The sequence below is a fragment of the Apium graveolens genome, unplaced genomic scaffold (assembly GCF_009905375.1).
Source record: "Apium graveolens cultivar Ventura unplaced genomic scaffold, ASM990537v1 ctg4669, whole genome shotgun sequence".
In the NCBI taxonomy this organism is placed as follows: Eukaryota; Viridiplantae; Streptophyta; class Magnoliopsida; order Apiales; family Apiaceae; genus Apium; species Apium graveolens.
This window is the reverse complement of record NW_027418637.1, coordinates 48,114-71,281: the sequence shown is the minus strand read 5'-3', so window position 1 is coordinate 71,281 and position 23,168 is coordinate 48,114. Positions and strand designations below refer to the sequence as shown.

Below are 23,168 nucleotides of genomic sequence, written 5' to 3'. Positions count from 1 at the left end.
CAATTCCACTCTGCAGTACTTGTTTTGTTTTTTAGATAAGGATTATCTTAGTCTCTGAACTCCGATACATGTATAAATAGCATTGATCTGATGTAAATATTTCATCAATAATACAACACCCAATTCCACTCTGCAGTACTTGTTTTGTTATGGTATCAGAGCAGTACATGTTCTAATGAACCAGATGCTGCAACCTTTTTTTCCATTCTTAAGATTAAAACTATTCTCCCAATCATATACCTCATGGCATTAATTAAACCTACATACTCAACAATGACAACAAATACAAATGTCCTGACCCAGTTCAATCCCACAGCACAATTACCTATCAAACTTACAGATAGTATGAATTTCACAACCTGGAAAGCTTAGTTCGAACTTCTCCTTTTCGGTCATGATATGTTGGGACACCTTGATGGTACTTTCTTGCCGCCACCAAATAATATTCAAGAAGGTGATAAAATCGGCCCTAACCCAAAATATCGACTATGGCTTCGACAAGACAAGCTAATTCAAACAGCACTTCTTGCTTCTGTGGAACCTAACTTGGCATCTATGGTTGCCATTGCGTCCTCCTCACGAGCGACATGGGATTCATTACATACAGCATTTGTTAATAAATCACAGATGAGGATTTTTAGTCTCAGAGACCACCTCAGTCGCTTGGAAAAAGATGCAAAGCCTGTTGCGGAATATTTACGACAAATTCGTACTATTGCTGATGAACTGGCAGTAGCTGGTTCTCCTCTTTCAAATAAAGAACTTGTGGTGAAAGTATTGAGTGGTGTTGGCCCTGATTTCATTACCCTTGCTTCAGCCATTCGTGCATGATCGTCACCAATATCTTGGGAAGAATTTACAGGATTGTTGCTTGATGAAGAACTGACACTCACACATGTTGAATCGAAGAAGCATCTACATTATATCACTGCAGCTGCTGCTCAACGTACTGGCCAACAACATAATTCAAGGTTTCAGTAGCGTCGTACTCCGCCTTGGCGCCCTACTTCTTTGCAAACTCACAACAACAATAATTATGGATGGCGTCTGACCTCTATGCACCCCAAATTCCGGTACAACCTGATACCAACAGGTATGACACTATGAATCATTTTGATAATCGTCCTCGATGTCAATTATGTGATACGCCAGGACATATAGCTAAAGTATGTCGGTCTCAGTCTAACAACCACATGGAAGCCAAAGCACATTTTGCTAGTCATTTTCCACATTCTGTCACTCCTTCGATTGTTGATTCTTGTGCCTCGCACCACATAGCAGCTGACGCTAGTAATTTTAGTGAAGTACAGGCATACACGGGCCTGATGAAATTGCGATGGGAAATGGTAATATGATTCCTATTTCTAAAACTGGTATAGCAGAACTTAAAACACACAAATCCAATTTCATCTTATCTAATACTTTGTGTACTCCAAAAATCAACAAAATTTGTTATCTGTATCCAAATTTTGTTCTGATAATCTTACCTCTATTGAATTTTTTCCTTCATATTTTTGTGTCAAGGATTTGAGTACGGGAACAGTTCTAGCGGGCGGCCCGAATAAGTCCGGGCTCTATGAATGTCTCCACTTTTTTCTTCAAATAATCATCAACCAATTGTAAATTATGTCGTTTCTTTTGTTTCGTTGTCACTATGGTATCAACAGCTTGGGCATCCCAGTCTTAGGATTTTGAAATCAATTATAAATGATTTTTCTTTAAATTAGTGTCATTCCAAAGATTTTACATCATGTAATTCCTGTTCGTGCAATAAAAGTCATCATTTATCATTCTCCAGTAATTCATTGCAAACTCAAAGACCTCTATAACTTTTATATAGTGATTTATGGGGTCCATCTCCTGTTCCCTCAATTGATCAAAAATTATATTATGTGATTTTTGTGGACCACTACACCAAGTATATATGGATGTATACTATCAAGCATAAGTCTGAGGTGCTCTCCATTTTCAAACAATTTCAGTCTTTAGTTGAGCGATACTTCCAAAGAAAAATTTCCAAACTCTATACAGATGGTGGGGGTGAGTTTCAAGGCATGTCTACCTATCTTGCAGCTCAGGGAATTGAGCATTTAGTTTCCCCTCCATATACCCCACAAAGGGTAGCTATGGCAGAATGTCATCACCTTCATATAGTCGAAACTGCCAAAACACTACTCTATGACGCCTCTATGCCATCTAGTTTTTGGTCTTTTGTGTGCTTACATGCTACATATCTTATTAATAGACTCCCAACTCAGGTTGATCCTCATTGTTCACCATACGAAAAGTTATTCAAAAAATCACCTGATTATAAGCATTTACGGGTATTTTGATGTTTTTGTTTTCCATGGCGTCGACCATATGTTTCACATAAACTTGATCCTAATTCCACTCTCTGTGTTTATCTTGGTTTCTCTGTCAAATATCATGCTCACCAATGTTATGATCCGCATACATCCAAAGTATATCTCTCACGTGATGTTGTGTTTGCTGAGCATCAGTTTCCATTCACTGATCGTTTTGCACATTTTCGTCTGTCTTCCACCACTGTCAGTTGGGTACCCATGTCAACAACATCTTCACCCAGCCCATCCAATGTGTCATCACCTCCATTATCCCCAGCTTCTACCATTCCATTAAATGTGCCTGTACAACCTCTGTCAAAGACTCACACTTGTATGTCACCTGCTCCAAATGGTGAAGTTAACATGTCACTTTCTACAGATTATCTTCAAGATTCACCAAACCGAACTTCCTCATCTAGCTTTTCTGATGTCAATCTGACTTCAAATCTATCCTTTCCGTCCACATCCAATTTGACACCACCTGAACCCCAAAGTGCAATCTCAACTTCTAGACCAGTTACAAGAGCACAGAATCAGATTTTTAAACCAAATAAATTCTATGGTTTTCAGACTATTTCATCCTCAATGTTCACGCCTACAACTTTTAAACAAGCCCATAGATATGCCTATTGGCGTGATGCAATGTCTGCCGAATATGATGCTTTGCTCAGAAATCAAACTTGGATTTTAGTGCCCTAAAATTCTTCTCAGAACATTGTTGATTGTTGTTGGATTTTCAAAATTAAACATAATTCTGATGGGTCTGTTGAACGCTACAAAGCTCGGCTTATAGCAAAAGGATTCACCCAACGTCTTGGTATCGATTTTTACGATACTTTCAGTCCAGTTGTTAAACCAACAACCATTCGCCTGGTTTTGTCAGTTGCAGTACAACGTGGCTGGTCAATCCGTCAATTAGACGTGAATAATGCCTTTCTTCAAGGCAGACTTGAAGAAGAAGTATACATGCACCAACCCCTGGTTTTGTCAGCAAACAACATCCTTATTACATCTGTAAACTTCGAAAGCCCATTTATGGTTTAAGGCAGGCTTCTCGCAGATGGAATATTGAGTTAACCTCCTTTTTGCTTCAGATGGGTTTTAAAAAATCACATTCAGATAATTCATTATTGATCTTGCATCATGGTGATTTAATTGCATATGTTCTTATTTATGTTGATGACATTGTAATTACTGGATGTGACTCTCTTATCACTCGCATCATTTAGGCTCTTTCACGATATTTTTCACTTAAAGATCTCGGCAATCTACATTACTTTTTGGGTATAGAAGTATTTCCTTATAATGGCGGTCTTGTTTTGTCCCAAATGAAGTATATTCAGGACCTCTTGCATGATTCTAATAAGCATGAATGTTATGTAGTAACTACTCTTATGAGCTCTTCTTTATCGCTGACAATTGATTCAAATGCATCTGTTGTTGATGTTACTGCATATCATCGCATTCTTGGAAAACTTCAATACCTCTCATTTACCAGGCCAGATATTTCATTCGTCGTCAATAAGCTGGCACAGTTTATGCATCATCCGCAACAATTGCATTGGCAGGCTGTCAAAAGGTTACTACGTTATCTTAAACATACTGCCATGTTTGGTTTATACATCAGCTCCAAGTCTGACAATGCTCTGTATGCCTACTCCGAATCTGATTGGGCAGGGAATTTGCTTGACAGAACCTCTACAACAGGTTATGTGTTATATTATGGTGATACTCCTATTAGTTGGTCGTCCAAGAAACAAAAAACTGTAGCTCGATCATCTATAGAGGCTGAATATCGCACTGTTGCTAGCTCTCTAGCTGAACTCAATTGGGTGATGAATTTTTTGATTGAACTTAAGCTTCCCGTTTCATCTCCTCCTCGCATTTTTTGTGATAATATCGGGGCAACGTACTTATGTCATAATCCCGTGTTTCATAGTCGTATGAAACATATTGCTCTTGATTTTCATTTTGTTAGAGATCAAGTGCAGCGTAAGCTGATTACTGTCCATCACGTTAATTCCCTGAACCAGGTGGTTGATCTTCTTACAAAGTCGTTGTCTAAGTCCTTGTTCCAGAAGCAATTTAGCAAGCTTGGCCTCGTTGACACTTGGTTGCGCTTGAGGGGGGGCATAATGAATCCAACTGATTCAGATAAAGTTTATCCAGAAATCTCGCATCTGATATACTTGGTTTAGTTATGATAAGAGTTGATTAATATTGTTGTAATATTTATCATGTAAAATATACATAACATTAGATAAGGATTATCTTAGTCTCTGTACTCCGATACATATATAAATAGCATTGATCTGATGTAAATATTTCAGCAATAATACAACACCCAATTCCACTCTGCAGTACTTGTTTTGTTATTAACAAGAGAAGCAATATGCTTAGTGGCTTGGGTTCCTATATATAGAATTGTAGATAGTGATAGTACATACCATTTTCAGGTGTATAAAACTAGGACCAGAGCAAGGGACAGGAAGAAAGAAGCTGGAATGATCAATAGTATCATGTTATGATGATTGGAGTTTGAACAAAGGACCCAATGCACTATTTTAAATAAGATATCTAAGCTCTATAACCTAACTAAATCAAACATAGAGTTAATATTAAAACAATATCTTTTTTAAAAAATAATATCCTTCACATAATTATTATGTAATTATTTGAAATGTAAAAATGTCTAAAATGTTAATCTTGGAATAAAATTAGGAAAATGTTATCTATTATATCTTAGTTGTGCGAATTTTATTATTCTATGTTAAACCCACATATGGAGAAACATTGATAATTTTTAATAGTCTAAATCATACATTTGTAGATTTAATAGGAGTAATTGACGAATATGAGAAAGTTAATCGAATATCTACCAAATATGGACCAAGAGATGTTTTCAGATTTATGCTTATGGATGGAAGGTAAATTCTAATTGTTTGATAAGAATGAATACTCTTTATATAAAGACTAATAAACGAAATAATTTATTATCTGACGTCGTATAAATGCAGAGTTTCTCACAAAGTGAGCATTTGGGGAGAATTGGCCATAGCTGTGAATGAGGATTTTATAAAGACCGAGGAGAACCCAATCATAGCAATTGTAAACAGTACCAAACTCTCTATATTCAGGGGTATCAATAGAATCATTTCAATTATAATTCCCAATATATTGTAGTTTTATGTTATTTAATTAGTTTACGTTTATGAATCCAAACGTAAAGCAATGTATATATTCGTAATATATTTCAATTTATTTGAATAAATTTATTTTTTAGAAACTTTACAAATTGGTTCATTGCCATCTTCAAAGTTCTACCTAAACTTGAACATTGAGCCGGTTGTAGAAATGCTCTTCCTTTGGTTTTCCTCCACAAACGCGTGTGAGAGAGGTATTTTCTTTTTATATCAAAATAAAAAGTTTGGTTAATTAGTTCCACACTTATTACGTTAACATCATTTTGTCATTAAACAAAATTGATGGAGGAAGGTTTCAAAAGTCCTGGAAATCCTGAAAAGATGTCAACTGAAATTGCAATTATACCTTCCATTAAAAGGTTAAGTTTGAAAGATTTGAATGACAGTTGTTCTACTTTAAATGTCAAGGTTTGTTATTCATATTTACCATATTTCATTCGTTATACAATTGAAATGATAACATTTTTTTACTATCTCTATTGTTTCACTAATATTTCAAAAGAAGGTTTGTTGCACGTTCAAAATTCTTAAGATTGAAAGATGTAGACAATTGGTGGTACTATAGTTGTCAGAAATGTAAAGTAGATGTTCAAAAAGAAGGGAACGAGTTTAGATGTGAAAATTTAAGAAAAACTAGACATTTATTGAGAAGAGGTTTGTTTGGATTAGTAATGCTTTGCAACACTTATACATAGTACATTGTTTATTTTTTATTAATCAATCTTTTCTCATTGCTATCCTAATATTTAAGTTTTGCTTAATAGTCTTAGCTGAGGATTCAACATTGACTACTGTCATCCTCATGGATCGTGTTGTGAAGAGGCTAGCTGGGAACGCTGCAATACATTACTTGAATAAGAAAGATGTGGTATTGTATTTATATTTTTATCAAAATTGTGTAAATTTTATTGACATTAGTAGTCATGTTATGAATGTCCTATTTATTGTTATGCAGCGTCCAGAGGATATTCTTGTTCCTGATATTTTGAATGGGATTGTTCAGAAAGAAGTAACCGTTAGTATTGAGATTAATGAGGTCAATATTACTTAGGACAACAATTTGTATGAGGTTGTCAATTTGTTATATTCCTCTGCGGCAAGTTCATCCATTGTAGATTATTCTTCTGGATGCTGAGGTAGAATTTCTGTACAACATATCTTAAGAACTGTTTAAGGAAGTTTTGGAAAGTCTCATTATAGTAATTCTGGCAAGTATGAGACCCCCTATGGTTGCATAGTGAGATTGTTACATTCCTCATAATAATCTGAATATCATTTATTAAAATTGGTTATTTTGCATGAAATTCATCCATTTGTATTATTTGGTAGGCGAAGCAGTTATTGGTACTGTTGAATCTTCAAGGATTTACATTAATCTTCAGAATGCTGATGTAATCAATATGAGAAAGAGGTATACAATTTACCTCAAAAGAGCTACAAATTTTTACATTTTTAAAAAACTCTTAAAGTTACTAATTTGATCAAACTTTGTGATGTTATTGGATTCAGAATGGTGTTTTTTAGTGCTAACTTTCAACAACCAAATTCTACATATGACACTTCAAGCGACCGCGATATTTAAGAAATAGTAGAGGTTTGAATACCTAATAAATAATGTTATTAGTTTTTATTGAAAACAATGAATGTTTTTTTTCCATTCTAATTTACATTTTCTTCAAAATATATTTAGTTTATTATTCCAGCAGTTCCGTAATTATTCAAGTGAGAATAAAATTTTATTTGTAAGTAAATTTCTATATTTCAAGAGTGATAATCATGGTTTGTCATAAGAAAAAAAAATAAAAGTGTAAAGTATGTCAACAGTTGAATTTAAGGTTTTTAACGTATTCATGTTATAATCCATACTTATTGATATTAAAGATTAAGAATTAGTAATTAAAAGACTATGACATTGAAATTAAATTCCATATTATGTTACACCACAACTATTATCCCCATTATCATCCATATACGAACCTATGAGCATGTAATAAGGGAAGTGTCATAATTTATGTCGCGAGAAGTAAATAGGTAGATTTCATAATTTTACAAGGATGTGAATGTGTCAACAGAAATTGTAGGATGCTAATGTCATTCAACTTGGAAAAAAAACCCTATTCCCTTTGTTAAGCAACATTGTAAAGACTATACTCTGATCTTCATTCAAATGATTGTCCTCTGCAAACCTGTTCCAGCCTGCAGAGCATCTTGCTTTTCCTTTTTCAATGGAGAGACCCAAATAAGAATCTCCATTTTGCGTCCTTAAAACTATCTGCTCTCATGCAGCCCATTCATGTGCCTCAGGTTGAATATATTTAGGAATATACTGCATTAAGAAGAAATGTTAGATAACTCCTATTGCTAAGTTAGTATATTAAAATTATCGTTCATTCAAGTGAGTCGTACCACTCCATGGCCAGAGTTGTTCACATGGGACCTTCTCATAACTCTACTGAATTGAAAAACGTTAGGCACTGGTTCATTTATTTGAACAATAATATGTTCTTCTGGAACATTCACGTTTGACGCATTTTCAACATTGTGGATGATATCTTCTTCATTAATCTCTGCATATAAAACAGAGTATACATTTGAGGTTTCATAATTTCATGTACTATTGTAAATATAATACATTTGATCATCTAAATTCAATTTATGATATAATATAAATATCTTACCTCTAATAATTGCATCATCCTCAACTTCTTTTTCTACCTTTGCATGGTCAAAAACATTAATCGTAAACTCACCACTTCCCAAATATGTGAAAAGTAGAATGTCTTCTTCGTTAAATTTTGCATAATGTGCAAGTTTTCGCAAACCAAACAACATTCCCTTCACACTTGAGTAATATCCTCTAAAACGCTTTCCATTCTTAAATGAACACGAAACTACTGGTGGTATACTAAATTCAAAACGCTTATGGAAATTGAATGCAATTTCCTATATAAAGTATTGATATAACAAATTATTTCAACCATATCACAAACTATGAAATATATACAAAAATAATGAATGGAATAAATGTATATATTTAGAATTCTTAGTGTATGATGTGAATACACTTACAAATTCTCCATCAGAAGTTGCGTAAGGTGTAACTAATGATAGGAATTTATGGTCGCTTGCATCATTCTTATCTACACAAATCAATTATAGCACGAGTTCATATTATGATATTATGCAAGAGGATAAACAATATTAAAATTCCTTTTATCACTCCCAACTTAACTATCATAAATACCTTGATTGCAGAAATTGCCCACCAAAAGGTTTTTTGGGAGAATATTATCAACTTCTGAACCGTCATCACATAATATATGAACCCAAAAATTACCAGAACTTGATATAAAAAGAACAATAATGCTGCCTCCAGTTCTCTTTAGTTCTTGAAACAGAGGTGAAAGATGACCAATAGTGTTTGTCTTATTATCAAACTTGCTCTTAATGTTGCAGCTGTTGGGTAACCGGATTTGTGCATTACACGGAATGTCTTTCCTATTTCTGAACTTATTGATTCTGGTAGAATCTGTAAGAAAGAATCAATATAATGGAATTTTCTAAAATGGGATTATTTACTATAACAATTCAATCAAACATATCATTGTTTTACCAGGTTATGTTTGTCATGCATGTGTGGATCAATGAAAATAATAAATCGTGTTGTCTTTGGCCTCTCTACTTTCATCTATTGAGAAGAAAATGTAAAAAGATAATATAACATAATTTAACATCAAGGCATACGTCTATTAAGTATTAAAATTAAGTATAATAATTGTGTTATCAGGTATTAATCATATTTACGTCTTGAAGTTGCTCCATATCAACTTCTTCATTTGTCAGCTCTGAAGCAAAAATAAGAGGGTATTACGCAAGTTATTATGTAATTTTACATTGCAATCAAGCAAAAGCATACTACATTATACTCGATAATATATTTGTGGTTTTATTTTTACCCGAAGCATGATTTTTGTAGTGATTCAAAACCATCAAAGAATTGTCCTGCTCCTATGCGGAAATACAAATGACCCATTCGTGTCAATACAATTTAGGAATCCAAATGAGTTTAAAGTTTTAAACTTTTAATATTAACAAAGTCTTAATTTGGTAAACAAAAATGTCTTAGATTTGTATTATGGTGACTAAGTTCCAGTTTTGCAATTATTATATTCAAAATCTAAACTCATAACCCCAATTGGCAAAAACTAATTTCAGAATCTAAATTCATAACCTAAATTGCACGGCTAATTCTATTAGTATAAGTACACATGGATTGACATTGAAAATACAAAAGATTATATCACAATTGTGAATAATAAAGATTACAAATAAAATATGAAAATAGAATTGTGAGTAGTTATAAAGTACAATAAACTTGACATAATCATGTATCATCTGCAAGAATGTCGTATAAGCTCAATATAAATAAGAACAGACCTGAACTAATACCTTGACTGTAAAAAATTGACATACCTCCATTGATGAACTTTATTGGTGTTGTGTAGTTTGCATAATCAATCAACTTTTTAAGCGTATAGGATGTTTGTCGGTTTCTTCTCTGCTTCAACAAGATATCAAATATTTCCTAATCGTAAAACAATTAGATTTTAGAGTTACTTTTATGTTTCAACGATATATCAATTGTAGCCCAGCCATAAACCAGTTAGATAACAAGAGTATCACTGTTTTTAAGTTGCATATAAATCCAATATCAATGCAATTTATTTATAAAATTTTTAAATTAAAATATAATCCTTAAAATTTTATTAAAATATATAATGTGTAGTTATAAACATATGTTATTGTTGTATCATAAATTTCACCCGATTACTTTTATGTTTACATATATATTTTTAAAGTTAAAATTTGAAAAAGGAAATAAATTCTTAATGTATATATTAAGGACGGTACATAATTTAAGTTATTTATGCATTATTTACCTTTCAATTTTGTATGGCCTTCACTATATTTTAAATAAATTTACCATGGATAAATTATTATCATTTTCGATCGAATGTATTGTACATTAAATTTAAAATTTTGATATATTGATAGATTTAAAAAAGATCAATTATCATTAGTTTGTTTATATTATTGCTTAGATTGATATTAAATGGAGAATTTATTACTAATATTAATTAAAAGAAATGGGTTATCATTTTGTGACGGGCTTTATATACTATATAAAGCCAATATAAACTAATATTAAACCTATATTTTATCATAACATATATAATATTAAACAAATATTTCATCCTAAAATATATGATATTAAACCAATATTACGTTATTTTAGATTCATCGTAGTTTTACCGATTTTTCAAAAACTATAAAGTATTATAAAATCGAAATTTAAATGTTTGTACATTTAAACAAATATGTTTTGTTAAACATGGTATGACATTTGTGGGGACATTAAAGTTAAAGCATTTTATATATTAAATCTCCCAAGAATAATAATGTCATGCACTAGAGATATGTAGTAAAGTGTAATTATTATGGCACGTATCACACACTACAGTATGATGAGCATTCTTACATCATCAAGTGCAAAATCTAAATTAAAGATCTTTTGGTTAAAAATAAAACCATAGAAGGTGAAGAGTCTATTTGGCCTAACTGTTAAACATGCATGGATTCATTTTGATGATAAGTTCATTAGGTATAATTACAACTAATTTAACACAACCTTTTCATTATCTCAGACACCTCTTCACAGTGTTCTTACTCTATCACATTATCTACTCATACAACTGTCATTTCTAAGACTAACCAAAACTATGGAAAATCTTCAATCAGAAATTATCAGTTTGATCTTTTCTTACATTATTATCCATGCAGATCCTTTAACAGTTTTGCAAGACTATTAATGGCTTGGTTAAATAGGCAAACCTCACTGAGAATCAAAGAAGTTTTGGACAAGATGGATTGGGAGGCACTGTATCAGTTTCATCATAATCCAATCGAGGTTACACGTGATCGATTTCATGGTTTCATAGCTTTTTCAGTTCGTAACAATGTTGATCAAGCGATGTTCTACGACTCAGTTCGGAATCTGTTTCTCAGGCAAAATGTTGATCACCATCTCTAAATGTTGGCTCATATATCAGGTAATCATTTCCCATCTTTGTTCGGCTATGTTTTATTTAAAGCTATATTTAGAGGCCTTGAAAGAAGACAGACTTGCCGGGAGATGTATGAATTGCTCAATAGAACTGACATGAGGTCGAAGTTGATAGAAGTTTTTAGTTTGTTTGAAAAGATGTATGCTTACATTACAGACATAAACTATCTTTTGCATGTATATAAGTTTTGTCCAAATGCACGAAATTTAGACCCAGTGTACTAGTTAGAAGGTTATCCTTATGGAGAGGAATTATGTCTCACTCTGCGATAAGACTGTTGAGCCTGAATTTCGTGTTGAGGGTAAAGTATATAGCAAAAGTTTGAATATGTCTCATTTGTGGAACACTAAGTGTGAGCATTGTGCTACTTAACTCATTATGTACAGGATTCTCCTAAGTAGTTTCATTGATTAAGCATGTTAGATATTCTCCTACATTGCATGTGTTTTAAAGTACAATGCAAGGACATGTTATGGATTTTTGTATTTTTGAACATATGTTGTGAATTTTTAAGGCCTATAGTGGGAGTAATGTACAACTGACTTATTGCAATTAAATTTACATGTGTTATTAGTCTTATTATTAATCATATCCGATAAGAGAAGTAGTTAACAAACAAGTATTCCAATGTTAAAAGCACCTTATTCTTTCTTAGTACCACTATATGAGGAGAATTCATGACGTAAACAATTTAATGTCGTCCCACTCTTCCTTAAATTTGCAAATGTAGAATATTTTGAACACTAACTACATATTTTAGTACAATGTATAGTTTGTAAAATCGTAATCATGTCGAGGTTTAATTCTCCTCATATATATTTGCATGATAGGTTTTATAGCAACCATTTCTTTAGCATATAGTTAGTAATCTTAGGCCTCATGTTCCACAGAAATTTGATTCCAAGCTCCTCAGAGTAATCATCAAGAACTTCCACCATATCATGCGTATGTCTTACCACATCTGGAGTTGTGTTGTCCAATTTTGTTGACCAGTTCCAATATACTACCCATATGTCTCCCCTTTTTTGATAAATCCTAACATATCCCCCGATGTCAGCCTTCTCCCGACTCAAATGATGAGAAAAAATATTAACTTGATCAAGAATGTATGTGTTCATTACTCTGAAATGTCCACAGGATTTAGTAAACCCTGAATCCAGTCAATTCACTAATCCAAATTCAGTATCAGTTTTGGAGCTCAAGTATCTGAAATGGACCTTGAATGGTTGCAGCGATATGACTTCTCGGATCAAACTGTGCAATCGAGGCATGCCATCTTCTTCATCATAAATGCCCATATCTGCTTTGGTTGGAGGCACTCTTTTGATACATCCTTATCAAAATCATGGAGTTTGAGTATGGGACTGATTTTGGTACTGACTTAGCTTTCCTGAGCTTTTGCTGATGAAGCGGCCTCTCTTTGATTATACCAACCATTCCTTTAAGCACTAATTCATGATAGTTAATCCTTCATATTTTATCTTTTCATTTATCCACTTCATATTGTAGTAGCACTTTATTAATCCTCAACTTGATCATCAACATTCTGTTTGTCATCACGGTACAATTTAGGCATTGACATTATGCACTATTGGACTTCTTATAATCGTCATTTGCTTAACGTGAAAATCTTATTAGCGAAGATAATCCTCACATTGATTTTAGATTTTAATGAAGCAATAGGTTCCTGTAGTTTTCTTTTTAAATGGCGATTAATCTTCGCATTGATTTGAGGTTTTAATCAAGCAATAGGTTCCTGTAGTTTTCTTTAAAATTGACAATTATGTTTTTTGGTCCATCTTTATTATTTTTTATTTTTTCGTTAATTTAATTAAGAGTTCACTATCTCAAAATACGATATACCAATTACTTACATTTATATAAAAGTTTACATTTAAAAAATTATCGGATAACAAACTTGCGTAGCGCGGGCAAAAGTCCCTAGTAATATAATAATGATTGTCAAAACTTAATCAAGAAGACTCATAAAACTTATTGAGGAAGTCTCTCGAAACTTATCGAGTAAGACTTGCACAACTTCTCAGAGAAGAAACTTAGTAAGGAAGAATTGTAAAGTTTATTAAGGAAGACTTTACTTATCAAAGAAGATTTAGATAGCTTCCTTAGTAAGACTTATCAACCAACATCTATAAATAGGACCTTTAGTTATTGAAATCATATATACTGAAAGATATTGAAATATATAATTCTCTCTTCAACTTTTATTCTCACTAGTGTAATTATTAAGTTATTCATAATCAAGTAATTCAAAATTTACAACACATTATTTACAACTAGAAAACAATAATCCAACAATTATTCAAACTTTCTTATTAAAAAAACTAAAGCAAGAAAAAGCAAACTAATGGGAAAAAACTTTGTTTGTATTGATCCCAGGCAGCGAGGAGAGTGTGAGAAAAAACCCTAAGTGGAAAATGAGTAATGAAGCGTCTTCGAAAGAGCTGAAATTAAGTATCCCTCATTACATCACCGACGATATCATATATCAAATTCTCCTTCACCTTCTCGTTGATTCTTTACTTGGTTTCAAATTAGTTTGTAAATCCTGGCTCACCCACATTTCAAGCCCTAATTTTGTCAATTCACAACTCGCAACAACAGCAATAGCAGCATTTGATGATCAACTTCATGTCGGCCATTGTTATGACCCCCAGGATGAATCCAATACCTCATTTTCACTATTCGATGTCTCTTCTCGTCAAACTGTTGCTCATTTAGACTTTTCATTCTCTCCAGATGAGTTTCCTTATATGCCTACTTGTACACTTGTCGGTTCTGCTTGTGGAATTGTTTGTGTTTGCTGCACTTTAGATAATGTTTCTTATTTATACCTTTAGAATCCTGCTATTAAATTGTCCAAACGTGTTCCCCTCTATAATTTATGTGATCAAGGTAGTGACCATGTGGTATTAGGATTTGGTTTTGATTCAATTGGTAATGATTTTAAGGTTGTTAGGGTTGTTTCCCCGTCTTTTGCTGCTCAGGTTTATTCTGCTACTACAAATGTTTGGCGTAATGTTGAGCCTAATCTCATTAATTTTCCATTAGGGGATAATTTTGATGTTTGTTTCAATGGATTTTTGTGTACTGCTGGAAGGTATTGTATGATTGCCTTTGATTTGAACGCGGAGGTGTTTAATTGTGTTATAAGTTCCCTGCTCCGACATTTAATAAGGGTATTGTTGGAAATGTGAATGGGCTTTAATCAATAAGTTTCGATAATATTAAGACACAAACATCACTCAATATAATTTAAATTTTCAATATAACAAACACACACATTATATATTAATATTACAAAGTTACAACTCTTATTACTTTTACAACTTCAAGCTACGGCTTGATTTTCTTTCACTAGGCATCAGCCTTTTGATTCTTATTTCTCTAGAGCTACAGCTCTCTTTTTTCTCCTGATTCACTTCTATGTGTTCTATATTTTTCATGCACAACAAGCCTTTATAGGCTTTAAATACATCACCTTACATCAATGCTTACATAATATACTATATTTATTAGCCTACCATATAAGACTATGACCAGCTTGCTATTATTTCTTTCCCACTGCAATTTTCAACTCAGGCTACCTTATTTCTAGGTTTTTATACATGAATGCTCTCCTTTTTTTCTGTGGACAGTTGCTGCCTTCTTTACTTCATGCAGTGTCTTTTGTTTTATCTATTTTTTCCACAGGACACTCATGTATACTTGCATGTGCCATCATCTCCAATTTCTTTTCTTCATTGTGTTCTCCTCCGCCACCTTTTTTCCTGGTCTTTATAGCTACATGGGTGATTATTCACATTTTCACACTCCAGGAAATGTTCTCTCTCTGCTGACTTAATCTACCACATTATATTATGCATACCATAATTAAATTACCTAGCTGCCAACATAACTAACTATCTGTCAACTTTGTCACAATTGAGGGTTTGAATTCTAACACTCCCCCTCAAACCCGAATTTAAATTTTGAGTTTATTTTTCTCTTTGTGAAAGACGCCTCATTTTAATGACATTATCAATATGTCATCTAGAATTTCTTTAGTCTTGTAGTGCACTCGTTCTGCAATTTTATGACACACATGTACCCGTCTTTTGTTGCTTTTCCCGCTTGCGTTTAGACAAAATATCAAGGACTCAAAAGTTATTTGTGTTGCACTTTTTGCTTCATTGAAATTATCTCGACTCGTAATGTTCTTTGGCGCTTCGCTTTCACCGTTCCTTTTGATCTCATTAGTCACCCTTTTTAAACGGGAAACTTGTTGTGCAATATTTTCGGAACTCTTCGTTTTGATATTTTTAAACTCGCCACGAATAACTTGGAGCGACACCTTTTTTACTATGTCCACGTCTTGGAACGATTTCTGCAGAATCTCCCAAACGTCTTTTGCCTTTTTTATATCTGCAATTTTATCAAAGGTGGATTCGTCGACACCTCGATAAATCATGAAATTGTTAGGCAACATAATAAATATTTAATCAGTTACAAATCTGAATAATTAGTTTGTGCATCAGTTACAGATTTGAAAGGGAGGATTTGGTGGTAATAATATATTTTAGCTTTAATTTAGGGATTATGAGTTGATGTTAGGATTATAAATAAGGAAGCCAACTGTATGTTGGAGGTATCAAGGAAGCAAGGAATAAGGTTAAAGGGTATTAGTGTGGAGAGTGGTGATCTCTCGAATATCACCTAGTTGTGCGTGTGTCCTTTTATCAATAAAAGAATCCGTTTATGTTCAATATCTCCTGGAAGCCTATATATAAATAATATATAAATAAAGAGCAGGCCTGGAAAGGTCCTAACAGTGGTATCAGAGCACTTCCGTTCTTGGGGCAATGGCAGACGCAAAACGAGTCGAGAATCGGGTCGAAGAAATTGAGGAGAAGCTGGAAGCAATGCAAGCTGATATTAGGGAATTGAGATCAGATTTTCAACGGATAGACATGGAAAAATTTCAATCTGGTATAGACAAAATACCAGATCTCGAAGAAAGTATTCTTGCTTTGGTTAAAAAATTGGACATCATCACCAAACGGCCGGATGAAGAGACTCCAGCAGCCTCTGGCAATGGCAAAGACAAAGAACCACTGACTCAAACGCGTGATGGATTGCCACCATCAATAACATCCATGAATTTAATTCCCCGACAACTTGAATTTCCCGTGTTTGAAGGTGTGAACCCTGAAGGATGGCTGTTTCGCGGGGAACGTTATTTCGAACTCAATAATCTCTCACCAACAGAAAAGATCAGGTCAGCTGTAATATGTTTGGAAGGTGAAGCTTTATCTTGGTACTACTATGAGGACAGTCGACAACCTTTTTGCAGTTGGGAAGATTTTAGAAAACAATTGATCGAATATTTTCAATTCATGCAAGAGGGTGCTCTTCAAGACCAATTATTCTCTCTGCAACAAATTACCACAGTACGAGAATATCGTCGTCAATTTGAGGTATTATCTGCCTCTCTAAGTGATTTATCTGAATCAACTTTGGAAATCGTATTTAGAAAAGGACTTCAACCTGATATACGTGCTGAGTTGAGACTAATGGACCCCATGGGACTGCCCAAGATGATGCGCATGGCACAACAAATTGAGGATAAAAACATGGCCATGCAACTTTATCAAAGTGGCAACAGTTTTTCAAAGGAACAGGCCATCCTGTCTGGAACTAATTTTTCAAGGAATGTGGCTCGACAACTCTCTACAGTGTCCTCTACCTCTAAAATTCAGCCCTATGCGAAGACAACATCTACTCCAAAATTTCGGCGTTTGTCAGAAGCCGAAATGCAGGAAAAAAGAGAAAAGGGTCTGTGCTTTCGTTGTGATGAAAAGTATGGGTCAGGACACCGCTGCAAGAAGAAAGAATTACAAGTCCTATGGATGCATGGAGATGAGCTTGCAGTGTACGAGTCCAATGAGAATTATGAGGAAAACATCACTTGAGGTCATTATGGAGGACTTTCCTCATTTGAACCTTGAGGACAAGGTTTGAGTTTGGGCGGCGGGTAATGTTAGGCAACATAATAAATATTTAATCAGTTACAAATCTGAATAATTAGTTTGTGCATCAGTTACAGATTTGGAAGGGAAGGGAGGATTTGGTGGGAATAATATATTTTAGCTTTAATTTAGGGATTATGTGTTGATGTTAGGATTATAAATAATGAAGCCAACTGTATGTTGGAGGTATCAAGGAATCAAGGAATAAGGTTAAAGGGTATTAGTGTGGAGAGTGGTGATCTCTCGAATATCACCTAGTTGTGTGTGTGTGTCCTTTTATCAATAAAAGAATCCGTTTATGTTCAATATCTCCTGGCAGCCTATATATATAATATAAATAAAGAGCAGGCCTAGAAAGGTCCTAACAGAAATATGCCTTGCTATTTTTACTCCGGCATTCTTTGAACACCGTCTTCTCAGCATCTGAAAGTGCTGCTTCAGCGGCTGATGTGGGATCGTCATACCCGTTTTCAATAATATCCCAAATTTCGTATGAACTGAGTAGTGACTTCATTTGGATACTCCACTCCTCGTAATTTGCGTCTGTCAATATCGGAACCTGGGCATTCATCATATGCACCATTTTTCCACGAATGAAACGTAGCTCTGATACCACTTGTTGGAAACGTGAATGGGCTTTAATCAATAAGTTTCGATAATATTAAGACACAAACATCACTCAATATAATTTAAATTTTCAATATAACAAACTCACACTTTATATATTAATATTACAAATAAGAGTTACAACTCTTATAACTTTTACAACTTCAAGCTACGGCTTGATTTTCTTTCACTAGGCTTCAGCCTTTTGATTCCTATCTCTCTAGAGCTACAGCTCTCTTTTTTCTCCTGATTCACTTCTATGTGTTATATATTTTTCATGCACAACAAGCCTTTTATAGGCTTTAAATACATCACCTTACATCAGTGCTTACATAATATACAATATTTATTAGCCTACCATATAAGACTATGACCAGCTTGCTGTTATTTCTTTCCCACTGCAATTTTCAACTCAGGCTACCTTATTTCTAGGTTTCTATACATGAATGCTCTCCTTTGTTTTCTGTGGACAGCTGCTGCCTTCTTTACTTCATGCAGTGTCTTTTATTTTATCTATTTTTTCCACAGGACAACTCATGTATACTTGCATGTGCCATCATCTCCAATTTCTTTTGTTCATTGTATTCTCCTCCGCCACCTTTTTTCCTGGTATTTATATCTGCATGGGTGATTATTCACATTTTCACACTCCAGGAAATGTACTCTCTCTGCTGACTTAATCTACCATATTATATTATCCATACCATAATTAAACTACCTAGCTGCCAACATAACTAACTATCTGTCAACTTTGTCACAATTGAGGGTTTGAATTCTAACAGGTATCACCGAATTCGATGATTTTGATTCTCATGCTCGCATCACCGAATACAATGGTTCTATTGCTGCTATTATTTTTACAAGGAGTGATTATGATCGCAAGATTAACTTGTGGTCGTTGGATGACGAGGCATGACTTAGTGGCGGTGGCATTCAGGCATCGTGGACTCTAAGGCTCAATATTATTGTAAATCAGCCTGTGCAGTTTGTTCATGGGTACTTCCGGGGTGATGACTTTCTACTATTAAATGATGATGTCTGGTATTTGTATAACTCCGACAATAAAGAGGCCGACTTGTGTATCCCCGAAAATGAAAAGGCCAGAATTTTCATGGATGCATTTTATTGTGGTCAAATTTTCAGGTATACAAAGAGCCTTTTCAAAATCGATGGGTTCACACAAGTCAACTGGAACACTCAAGAAGATGACAGTGGAGATGAAAGGGAAGATGATGATAATGAAGATGATAGTGGAGAAGATAGTGAAGATGACGAGGAAGATGATATCGACTTGATTATGCATTTTTTTTACAAATATCCCTTGATGATATCGACTTGGTTATGCTTTTTTTTTAAGTATGCCTCTTCAAATTGTTTTATTTATACTTGGTGTCAGCACTCAGTATGCTAGTATGTACTCTCAGAAGTGAAATCTAGGCTAAAGTACAAGCTTGCCAGGAGCATTGTCATAGCATATATCTGGAAACCACCTCCACTAAAGACAGTGCATAAGTTAGATGATGTTTAAATTTTAAAATTCGTGGATAGTCAGAGATCAGTCACAGTAAACCTGGAAAATTACATCGAAGTCTGGCTCAGTCCCTATTTATAAGTTTTATAACTCTCTACTATGTCTCTAATTAGTCATTACACACTTTCATCAGTATTTTACATTATAAGCTGATTACCACAGTTGAGAGAGAGCCGGGACTTACTGCATGTTTGTTATTATGGGTTGTTATTGTGTAGTCTGATAGCCCTGAATTCTGCATGCTTCAACATATGGTGCTAGTCGAAGGGCCATGTAGTGTGATATCTGGTAAATTAGATATTGAGATATTAATCATTTCGGGATAGGGGTTATTACAACACTTGCTCGTGGAATTTTCCAAAACGTTGTCATTTTTTTCAGACGGTGCTTTCTGGCTGCAAGTGCAACTGGAGTATAAGTAAACACGGGGGGAAAGAATTAATAGGGATCTTTGTGTAGGGTAAATTAGCATTATATCTGGTATATTATCATGTTATATATGTTTATATGCCACAGAAAGTATATTAATTAGTATTGTGGTGTTTGTTGTGTGGATAATGGTTATGGCTTTTGAAGATTTCCTTTGCCCTTTCTACTAAGAACCACGTGTTGCGTTTGAGGACAAAAATACTTTTGTAGAACTCAAAAAATCTTTATTAGAAGGTTATGAAGAACATACTGCATCAGGTACATGTAGACTATGTAATATGAAATTTGTGTTCAGTTGGAAATCAATATATAATATGGAATTTGTTGAATTTGTCTTTAGAGTTCAGTCGCCTCGGTCTTTTGAATACATGGCAAGACCTTATCGTATAATCTTAAGAACCCTAAATGTTTTAGGCGCTTCTTTTGTATTTGTATATGAAGAGCTGATTATCACTACATACTAAGAGCTACTATTTTATGTTATTAGTAAGAGCCTACTGCGCGGATGTTAATATTGTGTCTCTAATGTTGCTGACACTTAATGTTAGTGGAAGGGCCATATACATCATTATACTGGCAAGTTAGTTATTAATTTTTTATCACCTATCTCCTTTCTTACTAAGACAGAAAAATTCAGGGAAAGGAGGGGGGGAGGGTTCTGACATTTTAATACTGGATTATATATTCCAGTTAATAATTTTGTGTGTTCTGGATGAATATGCATCCGGAAGTATTACTATCTCTGTGTCATAGAGATTATAGTGTAAAATTGTTATACCCTGATTGGCTTAGACTACACAGTGGTCACCATGTTTGGCTTAGACTTGGGAAGTCTTCTTTAGTTTGATGCATGGTCAAGGTTTTCTAATTCCCTCAAAGTTATGGGGTAAGACATCGAAAAAAAGATTCACAAGTAATTGTTAAAGGAGGTGATTGGCCTTTTTTTTTCTTTCTATTTTGAACCTCTCATGGCTGTGTCCTTACTGTTAGTATGTATGAGCATATCTCGTTGTGTAGTGCTTGCTACACCAGATATAAATTCTGAAAACTGCTTGCTGAGGTTATTTCTTGATGCTTTCCTAGAATGTGTCACCTTCTCAAAGTTACGGGTCTATGTCTATAGTATTCATGATAGATGGCAATGAGTTATATTACGCTCATACCTAATCTTGCTGGTTAGCTGAATGCTTTTGGCTGTTGTAGCGAAGGTGGCAATTTACAGGATTGTATCCTTCTGGTTCCTTCGCAAATTTAAAACCATATCACCAACATCACCATCTCAGTCTCTCGTAATTTTACTTCTCTCCACCACCTCGTGCTTCGAAAAACAAAACAAAACAAACCAAAATCAATTTAAAACAGAATTACAAGCAGCACAATCAAGAAATTAACATAAATTTAAATCCCAACACAACATTTACGAGAAAATCTTATAAAATTGCAATTGACACAAATTACAGCCCCAACAAAAAACTAAACTTCACCAGAAAATATTTACTTTGGACATAAAAGTAGATAATTTAGGCATCAGGACTTTATAACAATCCATCACGATTACTGCAAGTCTGCAACAAACCATGACATTCTATAATTTCTATTATTAAACACTAAACATGGGCATGACAAGTTCTAATCCTCTCTTCACTGGAATTGTGCATAGGTATTAAGACTACAATGACCGTTATTCTACAATCACTGGATTAAGGACGTACACTTCTACTTTCCCGTAAATGTTTACATTAACACTGGAATCATGATGTTTAAAGTTTCTGACTAGCAATCACATTTACCAGATTAATTGAATTACCCAAGCTAACCAAAAAATAATCTTATCTAATCTTGCTAACCACTCAACACCAATTAATCAAAGAAGCCTAATATACATAGCATACACAATATAATAAAATACTAGGCATGCCTATATTAAATTAAGGCCCGTGACTCAATATTCTTAAATATGTCGATTTCAATTGCTAACAAAAATTTCATATCAACATCATTTTGATCAATATCCCCTGGTCGCTTTTGTGAAACGTTCAGACATGAGAATTTCTGTATTTTCAATTAAAAAATATGCAATTACTAATGTAATTCCATTTAAGTTAACAAGCCCTAAATATAGACAAGTTCAAACATAAAAGCAAAGAAGTTGAACTAAAACCAACAGTTACAATAATAAAGCATAAATTGAGATAAATCAGTGAGAATTTAGAGAAAACTGTATACTATTCTAACCCTTGAGCTGATTTCTCTTTCAAATCGTAAAAAAAACCAACAAGATTAGTTAATTTCAAATATCAAACATATAAATCTGATCAATGTTTTGGGTGTGTGTGACAAGATTGAATTTATTAGATATTTGTATATATTTGTATATACATAAATTGAATCAATTAGATGTTATATGTATACACACACGCACACACGCGTAGCATACCTCATGTTGATCGATGAAGCAAAAATACGAGAGTGAAGTGAGGGCATGAGAAAGTGAGTCGAGTGAGGGAGGGAGGGAGGGAGAATCGATTCAGAGCGAGAGAGAGTGTGAGAATGGTGTCCAAAGTCTGTTTGATAATTGGGCTGAGTTACATTTCAAATGACATATGTAAAATTGGTATTTCAAATTCTCATGTATGGGCTTTAGTTTTAAATAGGTAGGATTTGGATCAAATCCAAATCCCTCACATATCCAAACAACAAATTTGAGACAAATTCAATATTTGAAATGAAATGGGGCTATATCCAAACAGGCCATTACATCATTTGATACATCTGATAAAACTTTTTTCCTCTAGGTATTCAAATATAGGGTCATTTGGTTTTAAAGGCATTTTGGTCCACTTCATGGGAATTGGAACTTTTCTTTTTGTTAGTGTTTGGTTAAGGGTAAAATTGATTGGGAA

General features: G+C 33.9%; 1 protein-coding gene and 1 long non-coding RNA gene across 3 annotated transcripts; both read right to left on the bottom strand.

Annotated features, from left to right (window-relative positions):
* Nucleotides 1-7,571: 7,571 nt before the first annotated feature.
* On the bottom strand, nucleotides 7,572-9,681 carry LOC141702115 (uncharacterized). Of its 2 annotated transcripts, XM_074505800.1 has the most exons (5): nucleotides 8,793-9,681; nucleotides 8,618-8,688; nucleotides 8,227-8,491; nucleotides 7,955-8,115; nucleotides 7,572-7,874 (listed from the first exon to the last, which is right to left on the bottom strand). In XM_074505800.1, exons 3-5 carry the CDS (start codon nucleotides 8,378-8,380, stop codon nucleotides 7,827-7,829), a joined length of 363 nt encoding a protein of 120 aa, XP_074361901.1. In that variant the 5' UTR covers nucleotides 8,381-8,491; nucleotides 8,618-8,688; nucleotides 8,793-9,681; the 3' UTR covers nucleotides 7,572-7,826. The 2 variants fall into 2 exon arrangements, with proteins under 2 accessions (XP_074361901.1, XP_074361900.1); XM_074505799.1 differs by having other exon boundaries at nucleotides 8,227-9,681.
* Nucleotides 9,682-14,108: 4,427 nt separating this feature from the next.
* Nucleotides 14,109-22,921, bottom strand: LOC141702112 (uncharacterized). Its single transcript, XR_012567017.1, has 3 exons — nucleotides 22,703-22,921; nucleotides 21,429-21,583; nucleotides 14,109-18,924 (listed from the first exon to the last, which is right to left on the bottom strand). It is a non-coding gene; the product is annotated as an uncharacterized LOC141702112 (long non-coding RNA).
* Between the last annotated feature and the right edge of the window lie 247 nt (nucleotides 22,922-23,168).